Source organism: Erythrolamprus reginae, chromosome 2 (assembly GCF_031021105.1).
Source record: "Erythrolamprus reginae isolate rEryReg1 chromosome 2, rEryReg1.hap1, whole genome shotgun sequence".
Classification (NCBI taxonomy): Eukaryota; Metazoa; Chordata; class Lepidosauria; order Squamata; family Dipsadidae; genus Erythrolamprus; species Erythrolamprus reginae.
Genome location: NC_091951.1, coordinates 135,708,839 through 135,729,534, shown reverse-complemented (window position 1 = coordinate 135,729,534; position 20,696 = coordinate 135,708,839). Strand labels below are relative to the sequence as shown.

The 20,696-nt window shown below is 39.5% G+C and overlaps 1 protein-coding gene across 1 annotated transcript in view; it reads right to left on the bottom strand.

Moving 5' to 3' along the window:
* Positions 1 to 6,124: 6,124 nt before the first annotated feature.
* ATP10B (ATPase phospholipid transporting 10B (putative)) overlaps positions 6,125 to 20,696 on the bottom strand; it is a 120,994-nt gene continuing 106,422 nt past the window's right edge. Inside the window, 8 exon segments of the mRNA XM_070739482.1 lie at positions 6,125 to 6,657; positions 6,659 to 6,770; positions 10,420 to 10,607; positions 13,371 to 13,475; positions 13,641 to 13,721; positions 14,833 to 15,033; positions 18,420 to 18,545; positions 20,010 to 20,086. Of these exon segments, the coding sequence (XP_070595583.1) occupies positions 6,358 to 6,657; positions 6,659 to 6,770; positions 10,420 to 10,607; positions 13,371 to 13,475; positions 13,641 to 13,721; positions 14,833 to 15,033; positions 18,420 to 18,545; positions 20,010 to 20,086 (1,190 nt within the window). The 3' untranslated portion in view covers positions 6,125 to 6,357.

Sequence of the window (20,696 nt, the reverse complement as noted above, 5' to 3'; positions counted from 1 at the left end):
GTAGTTGGTCGACATGCCGATGCCAACTGCGCCCATCTGTTAATATTACAACGTATGTTTTTAAACCTGTTTTATCCAATACTGTGCCATCTTTCCATTTATCGTTTGAATCATAGTCTTTGGCATAAATTAAATCCCCGATGTTAAATTGTCTCTCACTTTGTATTTTTATTTCTTTATGGTCATTCTGGTAATTTGGGTGAATTCTGTCTAATTTAGAACGAAGGTTTCTGCCCATTAAAAGTTCTGCCGGGCTTTTGTTTGTTGACGCTGATGGCGTAATATGCTGAATGGTTAAAAATTCATCAATTTGTTGTTGCCAATCTCCTAGTGGTGCTTTGTTTAATGCTTCCTTTGTGGTTCTAACCATTCGTTCTGCTTGCCCATTAGCTTGGGCAAAATGAGGTGGAGTGAGCACATGTTTTATGCCCTGATCTGCAAGAAATAGTTCCATTTGACGGGCTGTTAACTGAGGCCCGTTGTCAGATACCAAAGTGTCTGGAATACCATGTGTGGCAAACATTTTCCTTAATGCCTTTATAGTTGCACTAGTAGTTGTGGATGCCATGAGTTCAATTTCCAGCCACTTGGAGTATGCATCCACAACCAGTAAAAAGGATTGGCCCCTGATTGGTCCTGCAAAGTCAATATGTATTCTAGACCAGGGCCCTCTTGGTGTTGGCCACTCTGATGGTGTGACTTTTGGTGGGTTGGGTCTTGTTCTTTGGCAGGGAATACAACCACCCACCCATGACTCTATGTCCTTGTCCAATCCTGGCCACCATAAATGACTTCTGGCAATAGTTTTCATTTTGACTATTCCTGGGTGACCTATATGCAATAGCTGCAATGCTTGCTTCTGTAAGGCTTTTGGAATAACAACCCTGTCTCCCCACAGTATACAATCTTTTAACACATTTAATTCAAACTGTCTATTCTTAAAAGGTTGAAATTGGTTTGATTGTTGTTCAATTGGCCATCCCTTTAATATCCATTGTTTAATATATTTCAAAATTGGATCTGCTTGTGTCTGATTGGCTATTTCTGTTGCTGTTAATAACGTTTGTTTACTAGATTCAATTAATAAAACGCTTGAGGCAGGGGCTGGATCATTGACTAATTCTGTTTGGGGGCACCTGCTTAATGCATCAGCATTTCCTATGTCTTTCCCCCCCCTGTGGATTAATGTATAATTGTAAGCGGCTAGAAAAATAGTCCAGCGAGTCATGCGAGGAGAAAGAAAGGCGGGAGTTTGTTTGTTTCCCGCCAAAATGCCTAAAAGCGGTTTATGGTCGGTGATTAACGTAAAGGGTCGACCACAAAGGTAATAATGAAAACGTTTAACTCCAGCGACAAGGGCTAACGCCTCCTTGTCGAGCTGGGAGTAATTCCTTTCAGCTGCCGAAAGAGTTTTAGAATAATAAGCTATTGGGGCTTCTGTGCCGTCCGGAAAGTTATGGCTGAGGACGGCTCCTATGCCGAACGGTGAAGCGTCGCAGGTTAGGGATAAGGGCATAGCTACATTATATTGCACTAGGACACTATTAGAGGAAAGTAAATTTTTTACTGCTTGGAAAGCGGCTTGTTCTTTTGGTCCCCACGTCCAGGCAGAGTCTTTCTTTAGGAGGTTATGAAGCGGTTCTGCCACCGTCGCTTTCTGTTTAAGAAAGACGGAATAAAAGTTAAGGAGTCCTAGGAATGCTTGTAAGTCTGTCTTATCTGAAGGGGTGGGGGCGTTCCTTATGGCATCAACTTTGTCATTTGTGGGGTGAATCCCAAATCGATCTATTGTAAACCCCAGGAATTCAACTTTGGGCACAGCCCAAGAACATTTGTCTGCTTTCAAATGGAGTCCTGTTTCTTTAAATTTGGTTAAAACGCGCCTGATTCTGTCCCATAACTCAGATTTGGATGTGGCAGATATTAATACGTCGTCGAAATATGGAACGACCCCAGGAATATTATTTAAAATGCGTTCCATCAGACCCTGAAAGATACCTGGGGCGGTAGAGACTCCAAATTGGAGCCGGGTGCATTTAAAGGCACCTCTATGAGTTACGATTGTCTGGGCTTCAGAGGTGTCTTGATCTACGGTGAGCTGTTGATATGCCTGTGCCAGGTCCAACTTCGCGAAGATGGACCCATTTCCTAAGGTGTGCAAGAGTTGTTGCACTACTGGGATTGGATAGGCATTATGCTGTAGTGCTTTATTAATCGTGGCTTTATAATCTGCGCAAATTCTAATAGAACCATCCGGCTTAACGGGCGTTACAATAGGAGTTTCCCATTTAGCGTGGTCAGTGGGAACTAAAATGCCCTGAGCTATTAATTTGTCCAATTGTTCATCCACTTTAGGCAAAAGTGGAATGGGGATTCTGCGGGGCTTTAATCGGATGGGCGGAATATTTGGGTCCAAATTAAACGAAATGGGGCTGCCTGTATATTTACCCAGAGCGCTAGAGAAAACTTCGGGAAATTCTTTCAATAAATCATTTGGGTCAAAAGAGTCACATACATTGTTAACCCCTGAAATTTCAATACCTAAAGGTTGTAACCATCGAAGTCCCAATAATGAGTGTTTAGGACCGTCAACCACTAACAGAGGTAAAAACCCTTGAAATTTTTTAAACGCAATAGGAACATTTAAGCATCCTAACACTGGAATTGAATGGCCCTGAAAATCACTCAAACCCGGTTCCCACGGTTGCAAGTCAGTTTGTTTTACACGAGGTAAATATAATTTAAGTTTTTCCCAAGGCATTATGGAATGTCTGGACCCGGTGTCTAATTCCATTTGGCAGGGGTGGCCGTTGAGGAAAAGAGAAACAAATAGCTTGTTTTCCGCAGCGGGAAAATTGCAGTTTACGGAAGAAGGGGAGTTACCTCGTTGGTTAGAAGAGGGCGAGTTGTCAGCCGGGCGGGAAACGTTGCGCGAAAACGGTGGTCGTCGATTCCTCGGTGAAAAATAGGGTCGTTGGTTTTGTTGAGTTGCTGGAGTTGGGTTGGCGGCGCGGCAGACTTCGGCGATGTGGCCGCGGCGCTGGCAACGGCGGCAGTAGGCATCCTTGAAATGGCAGCGAAAACGAGGGTGGTTTCCGTTGCAGCCGGCACATCTGTCTGCACGGGAGGCTTCTTTGGCGTCGTGGTCGGAGGCTCTTCGGATTTGGAGACAGGTGTCGTCTGGAGTAGCAGATTCTGAGTGTTTTACATCAGAAGGGCAGGCGTGCCAAGGTGATTCATCAGGAATGTGATGAACGGTTGAGGTTGCGCGTTTAATTTCGGCAACAGATGTTTCAGATACCTCGGAGGCTTTTGCTGCCTTAAGAATGTCTTGGAGAGAGGCATCCTCATCAACTAAGTATTTCTTCTGGAGCGTGATGTTGGTTAGACCGAAAATAAGGCGGTCCATAAGCTGTTCCTCTGGATCCTTGTATTTGCACTTCGGGAGGAGTGCGCGTAGGCGAGTTATAAAATCGTTGGTGGATTCTCCGTCCGCTTGCCTCATCTGAGCGAATTGATGGCGGTATACGCGGACAGGAGTCGTCGGTTGATAATGGGCGGCAAGTTTTGCTTGTAGAGTTGACCATGCGACGGTTTCCAGGGTGTCTGGGTCAACGAGTGTAGAGGCTAGGCTGTAGACTTCTGTGCCGCAATAAGCGAGGAATATAGCTTTCTTCCTCTCGTCATCGGCGTCATGTAGATTGCTCGCTTTCAAGAAAAATGTAAATTTGGACATATACGAGGTCCAAGCTTCCGTCTCGGGGTTGAATACGGGCGGCGGTGGAGCCATGGCCGAGTTCATGGCTGCGTTAGCGGGAGTTCGACCTCCTCGTCGCCACTGAAAAGTCTGGACTCCGGTAGTCTTAAATCAAAACTGGTTTATTCATGGCAAGAGAGAATACAAAAACTGGAGCAGGTAGAATTGCCGGAATGAGGGCAACGGCTAACCCGTTGCCCTTTTATACTCTTTTTTTACGCGGGTTTTTCCAACTGACACACATTTAACTTTCGCGGCTATTTTCTGAATAGCCGCGTCTTAACCAATCGCAGATTTTCTGCGAATATTTTTAAACAAACACAACAATTACTCTATTATAAACTCACCAGACTGTGAGTTTTTCCCAAGCTCAGAGAATTTCTCATCAGGGGAAAAATTTGACCTTAAACACTACCTGCTATGTGCTGAATTTGTGAACATGGGTAGAGATATAAATAATATTCGACTTAGACAGACACAGACAGAATAAATTAACAAGTTAACACAGCATTTGCTTAAATGTTTTCTTGGTTTTGTTTTGTTTTTGCCCTGGGGGTATTCAGGATCCCCAAACAAAATGCTCTGTTTCATCTGGCCCTTCTCCAAGCTGGGAATTCCAACTTTTTATCAGAACTCTATCAAACTCTTTCTCTCCATTTTCCTATTTTTTTTAACAGTCCTTTTTTTTTTTAAGAAGGAGAAGAAGAGGCTGGGGCACATGCTTTTTCTTTATGTGACAGAAGTCATGCCTCTGGTACTGATTCTGCTTGCGATGACAGTATGAGTATTCCCAGTCCGAGAAGTCAGCTGTCATTCTTATGAATCCAGACAATAAGGTTATTTGGAATATGTAACCTAACCTTTATTCAGTGTGGGGAAATGAAAACATGCACTGCTTTGACACCCTTAGAGAAAAGATGTATCTCCTCTTCCCCGCTCCCCGCCATTGAAATGCTCTTACTCTTAGGAATTCTTTTTTTCCTGTAACATTCAACCAAAATTGCCTGCTTACAGCTTAAATTCACAATTCCAGATGATAAAGAACATGTCTAGACTTCCCTTGGGGTAACATGCTTTTAGTTGTTCGAACAGTGCTATAAAGTCCTTTTCAGTCTTCCTTCCTTCCTTCCTTCCTTCCTTCCTTCCTTCCTTCCTTCCTCCCTCCCTCCTCCCTCCTCCTTCCTTCCTCCTTCCTCCCTCCCTCCCTCCCTCCTCCCTCCTCCTTCCTTCCTCCTTCCTTCCTTCCTTCCTCCCTTCCTTCCTCCCTCCCTCCTCCCTCCTCCTTCCTTCCTCCTTCCTTCCTCCCTCCCTCCTCCTTCCTTCCTCCTTCCTTCCTTCCTCCCTCCCTCCTCCCTCCTCCTTCCTCCCTCCTTCCTTCCTCCCTCCCTCCTCCCTCCTCCTTCCTTCCTCCTTCCTTCCTTCCTTCCTTCCTTCCTCCCTCCCTCCCTCCCTCCCTCCCTCCCTCCCTCCCTCCCTCCTCCCTCCTCCTTCCTTCCTCCTTCCTTCCTCCCTCCCTCCTCCCTCCTCCTTCCTTCCTCCTTCCTTCCTTCCTTCCTTCCTTCCTTCCTTCCTTCCTTCCTTCCTTCCTTCCTTCCTTCAGTCTCCCTTCATAAGAGTTCTCTTTGCTTCCTAGACTCCTGATCAATGGCCTATCTTCCTTCCTCGACATCCAAAGTAGAGGTAAAGCTCTTAAAAATATATGTCTTGGATGATAATTCCTCAGAAATCAATAAATATCACTTCTAAATATAGAATTAGGTCATTAGGTTGCTAATTATCTCAATGAACTAAACAACTATTTGACCAATGAAGAACAATTTGGCATGTGAGGTCTTTCACATATGGATATATGCAACATATATTCAGGGGTGGGCTACTGCCCAGACAGCGGGATGGGGGACGTAGTGGGGTAGCCAAAATGGCACTCCACCCCAGAGCACCCAATTTGCATTGAAAGATATTGAAAGAAAATGCAGGGTGTTCTGCATAAGCCACGCCCACAGTGTGGTAGTAAAAATTTTGTTAGCCCTTCATTAAATACGTTACATATGTTACATATGTACATACAGTATATGTATTTCAGATTTCTTTAAAAAATAACAACCCCTCAAAACTCAAAACAGTTTTAGATTCTTACTTAAAATATCTAAATTAATGGCTTATTTCTTTATATCTTTAAACATGATCATTTTACTCTTAAGACGTTGTAGTTTTAACTCCTATTCATCAGCAAGGCAGAAATGTGACATGATTCTGAAATTTCATTGGTAAAAATAAACAACCCTTCCCCACAAATATTGTCTATTTTAAAGTTCCCTCAAAGGAAATCTTGTGCAAGCTGTTTGAACCCTTTCTCTCCCCCTTCCCCCACCCTCCACAAAATATATAGCCATATGGATCGAAGATGTCTTGCACTGTTACAGTCAAAACAGTATATCTTGGTATACTGATGAAATTTTATTTTAGGTCTCCCATCTGGACATTGCTGCCATATAACAGTAAAGGGGAATTCTGTTTTCCTTCCATTGCCCTGATTTGTGGAGATGGAGACTGGGAAAGCAGTCATTTTTTACTCCCCCCCCTTGAAACTTGTGTCTCCTTTACAAAGTCACTGCACTCACAGACCTCCGATGGCTTCGCTGAGAACTTTCAGTGTTCTGGGGGATTTGGCCAGTAAATGGCTTCACAGCTGTAGGTTGTCCAGTCTCTTCCTGGATGCATCTTTTGGCATTGTCCTTGGCTTCCTCATTCAAAGTATTTTCTTCAAGCATTTCTTTCTGCAGGGGCCTGAGGCCCTGAAGAACACTGGTCTGGGGAGGTCTGAGTGCTGCATGATCACAAATATTTCCACTGAGCTGATCAGGATCACTAATGTGGGTTGTTGGGCTTTCTTTTATCAGCTCTCCATTTCTGTATTTCCCAGTCCTGTTGTTCTTTTGGCAATTTCTCCAGTTGTTGTGCTTTCAGGATGCAAGATATTTTGAAAGTCCCTTGCAGAGCCAATATAAGGTATCTAGGGAAAGCAAATAAAGATACTTATTTTTCCAATAAGCTATCTCTTTCACTCATTCTGTAGGTAGTAGATGAAGAATAATGTGTACAGTATTCCCTTGATTTTTGCGGGGATGCGTTCCGAGACCGCCCGCGAAAGTTAAATTTCCGCGAAGTAGAGATGCGGAAGTAAATACACCATTTTTGGCTATGAATAGTATCACAAGCCTTCCCTTAAGACTTTAAGCCCCTAAATTACCATTTTCTATTCCCTTAACAACCATTTACTCACCATTATTACTGGTGCTCACCATTGAATAAGACACTTAGTGATCCTGATATTTATAAACATAATTATTTATTAACAATAATAATTATTATTTTGTTATTTATTTGCAAAGAATATTAGTTTGGTGATGATGTATGACGTCACCGTGCAGGAAAAACAGTGGTATAGAAAAAAAACCGTGAAGTATTTTTTAATTACGGTAATATTTTTTGAAAAACCGTGGTATAGGCTATTGGCGAAGTTCGAACCCGCGAAAATCGAGGGAACATTGTATTATGTTTTTAGTTAGTCATTCATATAAAGATTCCACTTTCTACAGAGAACAGTTCCAAAATACTACACATACAGTATGGATTCCCAAGGCACATTTTGTAAAGTACACACAAAAAAGGAACAAAAGCTAGAATGAGGAAACTCATAATTTTTACAAAGTTAGTGTCACAAAAGATATGTCACAAAGGTAGTTTTCATCTACCTGCCAAGATGCATAAATAATCTGATAATATCCGAAAAATAAGACATAACTCACATCACTTCAGCAATAGCAAGATAATTTGGAAATACAATCCAGAATGTATAGAATATATCAGTTTGCCTGTTCTTGCGCTAGGACTTTGGTGATTATGGACAGCAACAAGCTGCCATTCAACCATGTTAGGGCCAGCTGCTATGTTTCAGGAAAAAATGGTTTAGTAATGCCAGTCTGTGGATCATATCCCATGATAAATGTATTTCTCTATAGTGCCTTTCCCAGCAATTTTACTGTGGTCTAGATTGCAGGGAAGGGTATGTTAAACTATCATAGCTTCTACCAAGTCCTCCATCTCTCTTCTGTCCTTTCTGTCCTTGATCAGCCCATCCTCACTTCTTTTTGTGGCTCAGCTCAAGAGATATGTGACTTGTGATGGGGACTTCTTTTTCCCCATTTCTCCCTGCAAGAGAGCAAAGCAAATGCAACTGATTCCAAAGACACAGATGTGCAGAAGGTTCCTCCTGCTTCTGGCATGAAGACGCTGCAGAAGCAGCAGAGGTAGCAGCATACATTCTAAGGAACATTAGTGGTAAAAACTGGAAGATGACTCATGCAGGGACTCATATGGGAAATGTTGCTGCAAGTGCAGTGACAGAATAGCAGTAAGACAGCAGCAACAGCAAAATGAGAAATTGTCAGTTGCCCAAAATGTCTTGGAGAGTCATATATACATGATGTCTATTCTGGGTTGTTGTGTTTTTTTGAAACATGGCAGTTTCATTGAGGTGCTGCAAAGTCCCTGAGGGAAGCGATGTCTTCAGAGGGACTTAGAGCAACCCAGCCATGTGGGGGGGGGGGCACTCACGAAGGCCAATCCTAGAAAGAAGACTTGGACACACCTCTCTCTGGGTGAAATGACACAGTATTGAGCTGTGCACCTCCTTTTATTGGGGGAATATGCAAATGGGAATGATTACATGTACATGTCAAGTGATATACAAACATCCAATAACGTAACTCTAAGATATGACACAACTTCCGAGTCCTTCCTATCTCCATATGGCACGTAACCAGTTTCCACTGAGCAAATGTCTCTCATGGCCAATTTCCTGGGACCTTTTGTTGTTTAACACAGCTATCTCCTGTTTACCACAAAGCAAGGTCTTTTATCACAGCCTTTGTCCTGTTTACCCCAGGCAATGTAAATTGCATCTTTTGATCACACAGTTCTTTTCCGGCTGACACATTCTTGTTATCCGAGGAGAGTTGCTTGAACCGTTTTATGGCCAGTCACTTCCTTAAGCAGATTTCAACAGAAATGCAGACTCACTATGTGACCTACGTGTAGTCCTGTCCTGGGTAATGGAATCGGAGTGTATAAGGCATTTATGTTAGAAGTCCAGATATAGTGTAATCCTATCCTAACATGCTATGGCAGCTACGACATTTTGAAATTGGTTTATTTTGGACACCATGCATAGAATTAGGAAATTTTTGTCTGGATTTGGATATCAGTGATCCAATATGTAAAGAAGTGAAACTTCTGCTGCTCTTATAGTTATATCAGGAAAGAAGAAGAAAAAAGTGAATAACTCTGAAGTTTAGCCAGGTTTGCTCGGGTTAATATTAAAAACCAACATTTAGATGCATTCATTCAATCCTCCTTCTGTTATTGCGGCTACTCTCTGGCACCTCACTCTGAATATCAGTTTTACAGTAAACAAAAAAACTTCTTATTTTACAGAAAATTCATAGGAGTGCAATGTTACGGAAACAAGCTAAATTCTTCTGCCCTCACATCAATATGTGTTTTGTAGTAAGAGATTAAAGAGGGACTCATGAAGAATAAGGCTTCCAGGGGGAATTCTTTTCATAACCTTTAGACCTTGGGTGTTAAGAGGGAGAAGCAGATAGTTGATCTTTGTGCTGTTTCTAAGGATCGTATGACAGCTGGAGAAGTCTGAGCTGTGACACTAGCTGTAACATGGAAACATATTTTTTTCTTTGAAGTACTCAAGGGTTGCCTTTCAAAAGGGAGGGGGGGGGGGAAGGAAGGCATCATACAACAAAACAAAGCTTTTATGTTCTAGCAAGGCATGTCAACTCTGTTTCCCCAAACTGTAGAGAGAAAGTTGTACTGTACTGCATTAAAGGATGTGGGCTGTCAAAGGTTTTTAAGCTTCCTTTCCATAAAATGATAGGTATACCAAGGAACTGGCTCTTGTCTGGCAGGTTTGTGTGGAGAATGGGGGGGGGGGGAATCCCAGCGACCGGTTAGGTCCCACAAAGTTGGCCTTCTCTGGGTCCCGCCGACTAAACAATGCCGTTTGGCGGGACCCAGGAGAAGAGTCTTCTCTGTGGCGGCCCCGAACCTCTGGAACCAGCTCCCTCCGGAGATCAGAACTGCCCCCACCCTTTTTGCCTTTCGTAAAGTTCTTAAGACCCATCTCTGCCATCAGGCATGGGGGAACTGAGACATCTCCCCCAGGCCTATACAGTTTATACATGGTATGTTTGTCTGTATGCTTCTTTTAATAATGGGTGTTTTAGTGTTTTTTAAATTATTAGATTTGTTCTTACATTGTATTTGTTATTGTTGTGAGCCGCCCCGAGTCTATGGAGAGGGGCGGCATACAAATCTAATAAATAATAATAATAATAATAATAATAATAATAATAATAATAATTAAAGGTACATCTGCTGGCACCTTTCTTTGGAAATCAGACTTCACGTGGTACCAGTTGCCTTATTTGCAAAATCTGATTTAGACTTTGTTTAAATAATATAATACTGCAGAGATAAGCCTTTCTATTTCCTGGGACAATATTTAATCAAATTTTGTAATCCTCAATCTAGTTATTGAGTGGCACCTCATTCACGAACAAGTAAAAAAAAAACATTGGTCAAACCTTGGGAGAAGTGCTACGACTGGTGTAATAATAATTGTGAAATAAAAGCTTGGCTCTGAAAATTGCATCTCCATAATCCAGTAGGGGTTTGTGGGATGATTACAAAGGACACAGGTTGCATTGTAGATGGTTGAGAAAATGAAGTACAGCAAAATGCTTCCAATTATTGCAATCCCATGGAACAGGGTCTGTGAACGGAAGAAAAGAAAAGCAATTAGAGAAATAAACCTTTTAGCTCTGATTCCTGTCTAGGAGAATGTGATGGTGGAGAATATCAGGTGAATATAAAAAGCAAATGCCATAGTAACAATCTTATTCCGAGGCAGTTCAATTTCTTTGCAAACAAAAGGCTTCTGAATATAAAAATTGCAGCAGTGATGAATCTTATTGAAAAATGTCAAATTTTGGAAGTAACTCTGATGCTTTTTGTCAGGTCTTTCCAAGGCAAATGCTGTCCTGATGGGAAAGAGCAGTATCTTTTCTGTTGCATATGAGAAGTCATGCTTTTTAATTGGCTTTGTGTGAATATTGGTTTTCAAGCTTTGGTGTCCATTTATTGCATTTTTGTAGGTCTGTACCTTTGAGTCAGTGTTATCTGGTTTACTCTCTGCTGTTTACTTGGAATTTTCAGAAGTGGCTTTCCTAAAGCTGAGAGTGACAGGCTCAAGACTAGAACTTTAACTCTCTTCCATTTTCATCAAAAATATTATCTACATCTTGTCCGACCGCAATGAGCAATAATATTTGTAATTATGTAAAATTTTATTGAAATATATAAATATTTCTGATTAAAATGAGGGAAATTATACTTTTATGCAGATAAATATTGAAAAGATTGAAGGTATAGATGTCAAATGCATGAACAATTAATTCAAATGGTATAATTTAAATTGTGATTGCCTACAATTATTTGATTTGGAACATAGAACATAGAATAATAGAGTTGGATGGAACCAAATCACTGCTTGAGCAGGAGACCTTGTACTATTTTAGACAAATGGTTGTCCGATCTCCTTTGAAAGCTTCCAGTGATGGAGTATACCTACAGCTTCTAAAGGTAAGCTGTTTCATTGTTTGATTGCTCTCACCTTTAGGAAATTTTTCCTTAATTGCTTCTCTTCTTGATTCATTTCTATCTACAGAGGAATTCTACAGAGGAGTTCTACAGAAGAATCATTGAGTCTGTCATCTGCACCTCTATAACTGTCTGGTTTGGTTCTGCAACCCAACAAGACCGACATAGACTTCAGAGGATAATCAGAACTTCAGAAAAAACAATTGCTGCCAATCTGCCTTCCATTGAGGACCTGTATACTGCACGAGTCAAAAAGAGGGCTGTGAAAATATTTACTGACCCCTCGCATCCTGGATATAAACTGTTTCAACTCCTACCCTCAAAACGTGGCTACAGAGCACTGCACACCAAGACAACTAGACACAAGAACAGTTTTCCCCCCCGAAATGCCATCACTCTACTAAACAAATAATTCCCTCAACACTGTCAAACATTTTACTAAGTCAGCACTTCTATTTCTACTAGTTTTTTCTCATCATTCCTCTCATTTCTTCCCACTTAGGACTGTATTACTGTAACTTGTTGCTTTTTATTCTAAGATTTTTATTAATATTGATTGTTTCTTTGTTGCTTATTTTGACCTCTATGACAATCATTGTGTTGTACCTCATGATTCTTGACAAATCTATATTTTCTTTTATGTACACTGAGAGCATATGCACCAAGACAAATTCCTTGTGTGTCCAATCACACTTGGCCAATAAAGAATTCAATTCAATCCTATCCTATGCTATCCTATGCTATCCTATGCTATCCTATCCTATAATATCCTATCCTGTCCTGTCCCACCCCGTCCCGTCCCGTCCCACCCCACCCCACCCCATCCTATCCTATCCTATTGTTTCTTTTCTTGCCTTTTGGTGTTTTGGAAAATAATTTGACCCCCTCACCTTTGTAGGAGCCTTCAAATATTAGAACACTGCTATTACATCTCCCCTAGTACTACTATTCATTAGACTAGACATACCCAAATCCTGTAGCAGTTTTTTGTATGTTTTAGCCTCCAGTCACCTAATCATCTTTGCTGCTGTTCTCTGCAATCTTTCCAGAGTCTCAACATTTTTATTATATTGTGGTGACCAGAACTAGATGTAGTATTTCAAATATGGTTTTAGTAAGACTTTATAAAGCAATACTGGAACTTCAGGTGAACTTGATTCTATCCCTCTACTAATGCAGACTATGATTGCATTGGGTTTTTTTGGTGGCTGCTGCACACTGGTGGCTCATATTTAAGTGATTGTCCACTAGAACTCCACAGTTATATTATTTCTGAATCTGTGTATTACACTATCTGCAAATGTGGGCATTTTCATCACTTTGAAATCTAAGTTAGAATAGATTCATACCCAGACACTCAAATGTAATATCAAAAAGCACATGACTGTCACCTTAACAACCAGGCCATTGTTTCCATCCATCCATCCATCCATCCATCCATCCATCCATCCATCCATCCATCTTCAAGCAAGCAAGCAAGCAAGCAAGCAAGCAAGCAAGCAAGCAAGCAAGCAAGCAAGCAAGCAAGCAAGCAAGCAAGCAAGCAAGCAAGCAAGCAAGCAAGCAAGCAAGCAAGCAAGCAAGCAAGCAAGCAAGCAAGCAAGCAAGCAAGCAAGCAAGCAAGCAAGCAAGCAAGCAAGCAAGCAAGCAAGCAAGCAAGCAAGCAAGCAAGCAAGCAAGCAAGCAAGCAAGCAAGCAAGCAAGCAAGCAAGCAAGCAAGCAAGCAAGCAAGCAAGCAAGCAAGCAAGCAAGCAAGCAAGCAAGCAAGCAAGCAAGCAAGCAAGCAAGCAAGCAAGCAAGCAAGCAAGCAAGCAAGCAAGCAAGCAAGCAAGCAAGCAAGCAAGCAACTGGATAGTTATTGAAACTATATACATACCCACATCTGAATTTCTAAAGCTTGCTGAAAAAGAATAGTAAGAAGGGCACCAGTGTTAACTACTGTTCCAAAAGCGAAAACGTCAGTATCAGAATCCTGGTATATCTGAAAAATTAGATAAAAGAATATTTATGCATCAAAATACAAAACAGAAAGGTTGAGTTTTATGAAACAGTCTTCTCAATTATTATATGCTTCAAATATGAGTTGAATAGCAACAGGAAAGGCTGGGTTAGAGAAAGTTAAATAGTTTGAGATTTGAACACTTACTAGATAAGGGATGAAGAATAAAATGAGACTCTGGTAAAAGGCATCCAAGATAGCAAGGCAAAACGTTAGAGGTTTGTAAATCTGTAGCAAATAGGACACAGAAGGAATAGAGATTTTTCAAAACATGTACATTTTCTTGATATATTACTTATAACTTGATGGCCACTGGGGAAGTCACCAATCAGTGGAAAATGACAGAATTTGTGTCAGTTTCATTCTCTGTCATTGTCTTCAAAACCAAAATTAGTGGAGATAATTCTGTTTATTCTTATATCTTTATCCAAACAGAACAGCAATGGTGTGTGTGTGTGTGTGGGGGGGGAGGGTTACATGGAAGAAGAATCCTATATTTGATTGACAAATAAATATATAAATAAAGGTGTGGAGCTTGGGTTATTGATGGATTTGTCTGTATCATAAGAAGTCCAAACAAGCCTCTGTGGACAAGAATATATATATTTCCAACGTAATAATTTTTTGTGTTAAATTGTTGCATAGTTTTTCCACAGATCTCAAGGGGTTTCCATGGAAATCTCCCTGCTTTTTATCTCCAAATTAGCCAACTTGTAATACAGGATGGACCTATAAAGTAAGAATGAATGACTTCAAGTTGGGTCTAGTTTAGAGCTACACTAACACTTTGAACATCATAACACATTACAGTTACGGTTACTATGATAAGTGTAACTTTTTCTGTGTAAATATATGTGGCTTCTTGGTTTGAAGATTTTTTGCTATCAGTTAAAAGACAGTTTTCCCCATTTGTCTCCTGGATTTCTCTATTTTAGTCATAACTACAACAATTGTTGAACTTGTTAACTCATTTTATTGCACTTATTGTATCAACCTGTATCTGGCTATTTTATGCTTTGGAAATTTTTGATCCAGTGAGAATTAATGTATTTAAAGGTATAATGAGTTGCATTTTTTCTCTTAGTGCAAGATCAGACTTCCCACAACAGCTTGGATCAATGAAAAATGATACTGAACGCTCCTCTATAAAAATGTTTTTTAACATCCATTCATGGGAAAAATGTTTTTAAAAGGTGCTTTTAAACCAAAGGAACACAGTTGTTTAATGAGGGAATTAATCATATTCAACAAATTATGAATTAGTGCAGTGCAACTTTAGAAATGATATTTATCTTGTTATACCTGCTATATTATTGGGATATTCTTGAAAAAGCGTTACCTCTGAATTTTGCCCACTTTTATAAAGTGCAGGAATGCTCAATAGGGTTTCTGCAGAAATGTCTTTATCCAGAATTCCAGAAATTAATGGCGGTACAGATGTAAAAAACAAGTTGAAAAATATCATTTGCCAGTAGTCTATCATAGAAGCCCCAGAGAAAGCACAGAAGAACTGGTACCAGAAGAGAAGGTTAACATAGGTCTGGAGAGAGCATATGAAAAAAAAATGTTTTAAATATCTGTGGAAATATCATCTAGCTTTGCTATCCAAGGGTGTTTGGTTAGTCATAATACCTAGCCTCTGCAGAGCATGGTAGACTTAGAATCTGATCAGGCACTCACAGCATTAGTCCAAATAAACTAAATATGCTATTTGATTTTTAATTAGGTTTTTGTTTAAGTTGTGAAGCTGGCTAATGTTATATTACAACCATATACAACGGAATTGTTTCTTTTTTTAAAGCCCTAGGAGAAAGTTAAACTAACTATTGGGATAAGGAGAGAAGCACATGTATATTTTTCTCTACCTACCGTGTTTCCCCGAAAAAAAGACAGTGTCTTATATTAATTTTTGCTCCCAAAGATGTGCTATGCCTTATTTTCAGGAGATGTCTTATCTTTTTTCAGTGAATTGTATCCTGTATCCTGCTGCAGCAAAAACGCATCCAAACACATCCACACATGTTGGATGCGTGCTGGATGTGTCTTAAATCTGATTGATGCAGCGTTTTGGGATGCAATTTATGGACAGCAGTGATATATATGTTCTGTTGGGTAATGCTGCGAAATGAAATGTCTCCTACGTCTTACTTTCGGGGGATGCCTTATACTAGGCAATTCTACAAAACCTCTCCTATGTCTTACTTTGGGGGGTGACTTATTTTCGGGGAATTTGGCTTTTGTTTGTGTTTCCATTCTCAAGTTGTTAAATGTATCTGAGTTAATTTTTGGTTGTGATATGATTAGGAAAACAGCAGACAGACAAAAGGATTGAAAACTGCTTTTTTGGTTACTTCCCTACTTTTAAACTCTTTCTTTCAAGGCTGCTTTTCATTTAAAAATAAATTTGTTAAATTTAAGCTAAGGAGGCATGGTGGCACAATGTTTAGAATGGAATATTGCAGGCTAACTCTACACAGGGCCAGCAGTTCGATTCTTACTTGCTCAAGGTTGACTCAGCCTTCCATACTTCCAAGACTGGTAAAATGAGAATCCAGGTTGTTGGGGGCGATATGCTGACATTTGTAAAATCGCTCAGAGAGTGCAGTAAAGTGTTACAGAGCAGTACATAAGCTTAATTGCTATTGCGAAGAGTGCCAACAGACTCAATGAAATCATCAGAACTTAATTATGAGTAGACTATGTACCTACTTGCTTTTAGTAAATCTACTTTAAGCACAAATAAGACTAGTCGCAGTCCATTATTAGGTCTTAGTGACAAACATTTGCATGAAATATGTAGTTAGCCTTGGGTATATGTAAATGGATTGTAGTTTTCTATTTGAGATTCACAGTCAGAGCTTGCTTTCATGAATATAAATAGCTTTTGTATTTCTTGCAGCTATGTGATTGTCACTCAGAATCAAACCTAAACTTTGTATGCTGTAAAGGTAACATATTCATAAAATGTCACTTCTATTTATTTATTTTTGTACGAAAAAATGAAATAGAAAAATTAAATAATTGGCAGAAAAATCCCTCCTATTGTTTCCTGCTATTTTCTAGCTGCTTTCTGAGCAAACAATGTTATGGACCTTGATGGTAATAAGTCAGAAAAACAAAATGTAAACAGCATTTGATATAATGAAATCCACCAAATATAGGCAAAGTAGAAAAAAATCAATCAAATAATGGGAGTTAAATGTCTATATACATGCAACTGGATAAATAGCAGGGGTGGGCTACTGACTGGACGGGGGGAATGCAGTGGGGTAGCGAAAATGGAGCTCCACCGCAGAGCACCCAATTTGCACTGAAAGATGTTGAAAGAAAATGCAGGGCGTCCTGCATAAGCCACGGCCACAGTGTGGTAGTAAAGATTTTGGTAGCCCTTCACTGATAAATAGGTACCACTTAGGTGGGAAAGTAACAGCATTCTGTGTGTCTCAGTGTATAGTCATGCTTGCCAAATGACCAAATGAAGCACCTTCAGACAATGTTGGCTCCCTTGGTTAGGGAACAGATATGAGTGCTGATACTCTAGAATTGGACATGACTTGGCAGAGGAAACCATTACCTCTTTTATTCATAGCAATATAAGGGGATCCATCATTCTTTAGTAATGGGAATCATACTTTTTTCAGCGTAAGATCTAATATTAACACCCCCCTCCCAGTAAGCATTATTAGTGACAAAAATTAAATACCATTTAAGAATATCTCTATTGTTTTTGACAGTGGAATAGGATACTGGGAAATTAAATAATAGAGGGAAAATTAATGATATTTATGAAAGTGATTCAACGTAGACATTTCCCAAAATTGGACATTTGATTTTTCCCTCAGTCCTTATAAAATTGTAGCTTTGGACACCAGTGCAGTGAGAGGCAAAAGAGGCAAAACGGTACTTGTAGCAATGCAATGGAAGCTTCTTCTTCTTCTTCTCTCTTTCTCTTCTCTCTTTCTCCATCTAAATCTACAATATATGTACTGTACATCTACACCCACATTTTATCTATATATTTAATTTATATCTATATAATCTATATGTATATGTATTATATTTATATTCCATCTATATCTAATTCTATATCTAGATTTCATCTACATCTAAATCTAATCTATATCTATATTTATAGCTATATCCATATCATCTATATATCTATATCTAGATTTCCTCTATCTATATATCTATATAATCTATATTTATATTTCATCTACATCTATATCTAATCTATCTATATTTCTATATTTATAGCTATATCCAGTGAAGGGCTACCAAAATTTTTACTACCACACTGTGGGCATGGCTTATGTAGGACGCCCTGCATTTTCTTTCAACATCTTTCAGTGCAAATTGGGTGCTCTGGGGTGGAACTCCATTTTCACCACCCCACTGCATTCCCCCCCATCCGGGCAGTAGCCCACCCCTTGCTATATCCATATCATCTATATATCTATATCATCTATATCTAGATTTCATCTATCTATATATCTATATAATCTAGATTTATATTTCATCTATATGTATATCTAATCTATATGTGTCTATGTCTAATCTCTTCCTCTCCCTCCCCCCTTGTCTCATCTATAATTTTGTATATAGAATACATTGCAATAAATATATGAAGGAACTCTTGATGGATAACATTTCATATAAGAAATTAGATAATGAAACCTATTTTATAGGAAGTAAGTGAAAATGAATCCATTCATGAATCAATCAATCAATCAATCAATCAATCAATTTAACCAAAATATTTTTTAAATTCTTGAATATTTCAAGAATGACTTTATGGAATGTTTCCTTATTATATATATTTTGGAATTTGTAAGCTGTTGGCACAGAGCTCCAGTCCAATAATTATAACAATACTTGTCCCAATTGTTACAAGCAATAATGGATGGCATGCATGATGAAATAACTTACCACATTTTTATAGAAAAAGTATAGCACCATCTTTCCCAAGCGAGAATAGCACCAGTGTCCATGGACTAGAAGTAACTTTTTGAGATGTTTAAACTGAGATACTGAAAAATCACTGGCCATGACAGCCTGAAATGGAGAACATATATAAAATGACAATTTATATTTTCTAGTTTTACTGATTCACTATAAATCAGGATTGCAGGCAAAAGTAAAAATACTAAAAGCCAAGATTGGGCAATATAATGTTTCTTTTGCAGCCTGTTCATGTCTTGGACAACTAGCAATAGATCCAGAGGACCCAGAAGCATTGGTGGTGTGGTACAAGATGCCTGTGTTCCTGGTACCTGAGCCTGAGAGCGAAGAGGATGTGGTGTCAGAGGCTGAATAGCAAACAGGGTCTTCTGTACCTCCTGAAATGAGTGACTCAGGAGAAGGGAAGGAGCCCCTTCTTGATACTAAGACTCACAGAGTCTATAGGAGGCAAGTGGTTGGAGGTCACGAGGAGGCTTACTCATGAGTAGCAATGCTGGCTACTGGGCCACGCCCTCAGGCTATTTAAGGCAGAGTCACGTGATGCTTTAAGGGTGCAGAGCGCAACGCTGTTTTGTTCCAGACTCTTGCTGCATTGTTTGTCTCCAGCTTGTGATTTTTAAACCACATTCTTGTCTACATTAATTAGCTCCGGGATTCCATTCAACCTCTGTAAGTCTATGATAAGGAACTGTGCTACAATCTAGTAATTACTGTCGTGCTTGCCTATTCTTGGAACTCTGCTAAGACATTATTAGCAGTATAGTGAAGACTTTATTAGATTTTACTTGCTTTTAGAAGAGACTCAAAACTTCTAAGACTTTTATTAGTAGTAAATGTTTAGTACTAAATCCGGTGGCGTACATATTATTTTGGGGGGCTCGAACAGAGGAATGCAGAGAGATAAACAAATTGTTGGTGAACTCCTTGTAGCTCTGGAGCCACCAGTTGCCCATTCCAATCTAAAATAATGAAAACAGCCTTGGTTGAAACAACTCAAAGCACTGAATACCTCTTGAGGAAAACATCCCCAAATGCTGCTTGGAATCTAGTACAATTCCATATCAGTGGTAGAGGCTGGACAGTCCATCTATGCTTTTACTGAATGACAACATAGTTGTGATTCAGCTTCAATTCATAAGTATCAACCAATAAGAAACCCTAGGCTTATGCTTCCAGTGATGCTTCTATAAAACAATTACCCCCACCCCCACCCCAGGAAAGATGGGGGAGGGGGAGGATGCTTCTTATTGTTAATCAACCTTCCTCATTTTTTCTGCTGCGCAATGTCTTTGCTCAGAAACAACATAGCCTTGGACATTTGTATGGGAGAGGTTCATATGCATAAATGAATAATCAAGGTAAGCAAACTTTGATTCATTATAAATGCAAATCATTTCACTCTCAGCTCTCAAGGATATTGCTTTCCTTGTTATAACAGAGAGCCGAAGAGAGTTATGTTCATTTTTTATAAGGAATGCAGTCGCCTAAAAATTCTGAATATACACCTTAGCAATTGTTGCCAAGGGCAAGAGGGTATTCTTCAATTATTATGCATACCTGCATACCTTCTTGTCCAGAAATGCCAATTCCAATATCAGCTGCCTGGAGCATACCTACATCATTTGCGCCATCACCTACAAAAGAGTGAAACATGCATTTGTCTCAGATTGAGATGTAGGCTGAACAGATGGTATGTAAGGCAATGGAAATATTTGTTCAGCATATTTCTCATTCTGCAATATATGGTTTCTGTCAGGGGCCAGTTTTGTGTAATTAGATATAAAATGAAAAGATACTTCTTTTTGTTTGTCTTGAATCGTGCGATTGCTTGAGGCTAAATTTGAGTAGTATGAACAAGAGAAATAAACTTCCTATTCACCTTGTTCCAAGTCAATGTTGACTTTATTATAAATCATTGACAGTGAAAATAACAATTTCATTTCCAATTTTTTTATAAACAACTTTGCCTTTTTCTTAGCAGAAACATGCAATTTTTTTTGTTACATATTATGTTTCACTGACAAATGAAGAACGGTTGCAGGAACTGGGCATGGCTAATTTAATGAAAAGAAGGACCAGGGGAGACATGATAGCAGTGTTCCAAAATCTCAGGGGTTGCCACAAAGAAGGAGTCAATCTATTCTCCAAAGCATCTGAGGGTAGAACAAGAAGCAAAACAAGGAGATAATTAACTTAGAACTAACGGGAAATTTTCTGACAGTCAGAATGGTTGATCAGTGGAAC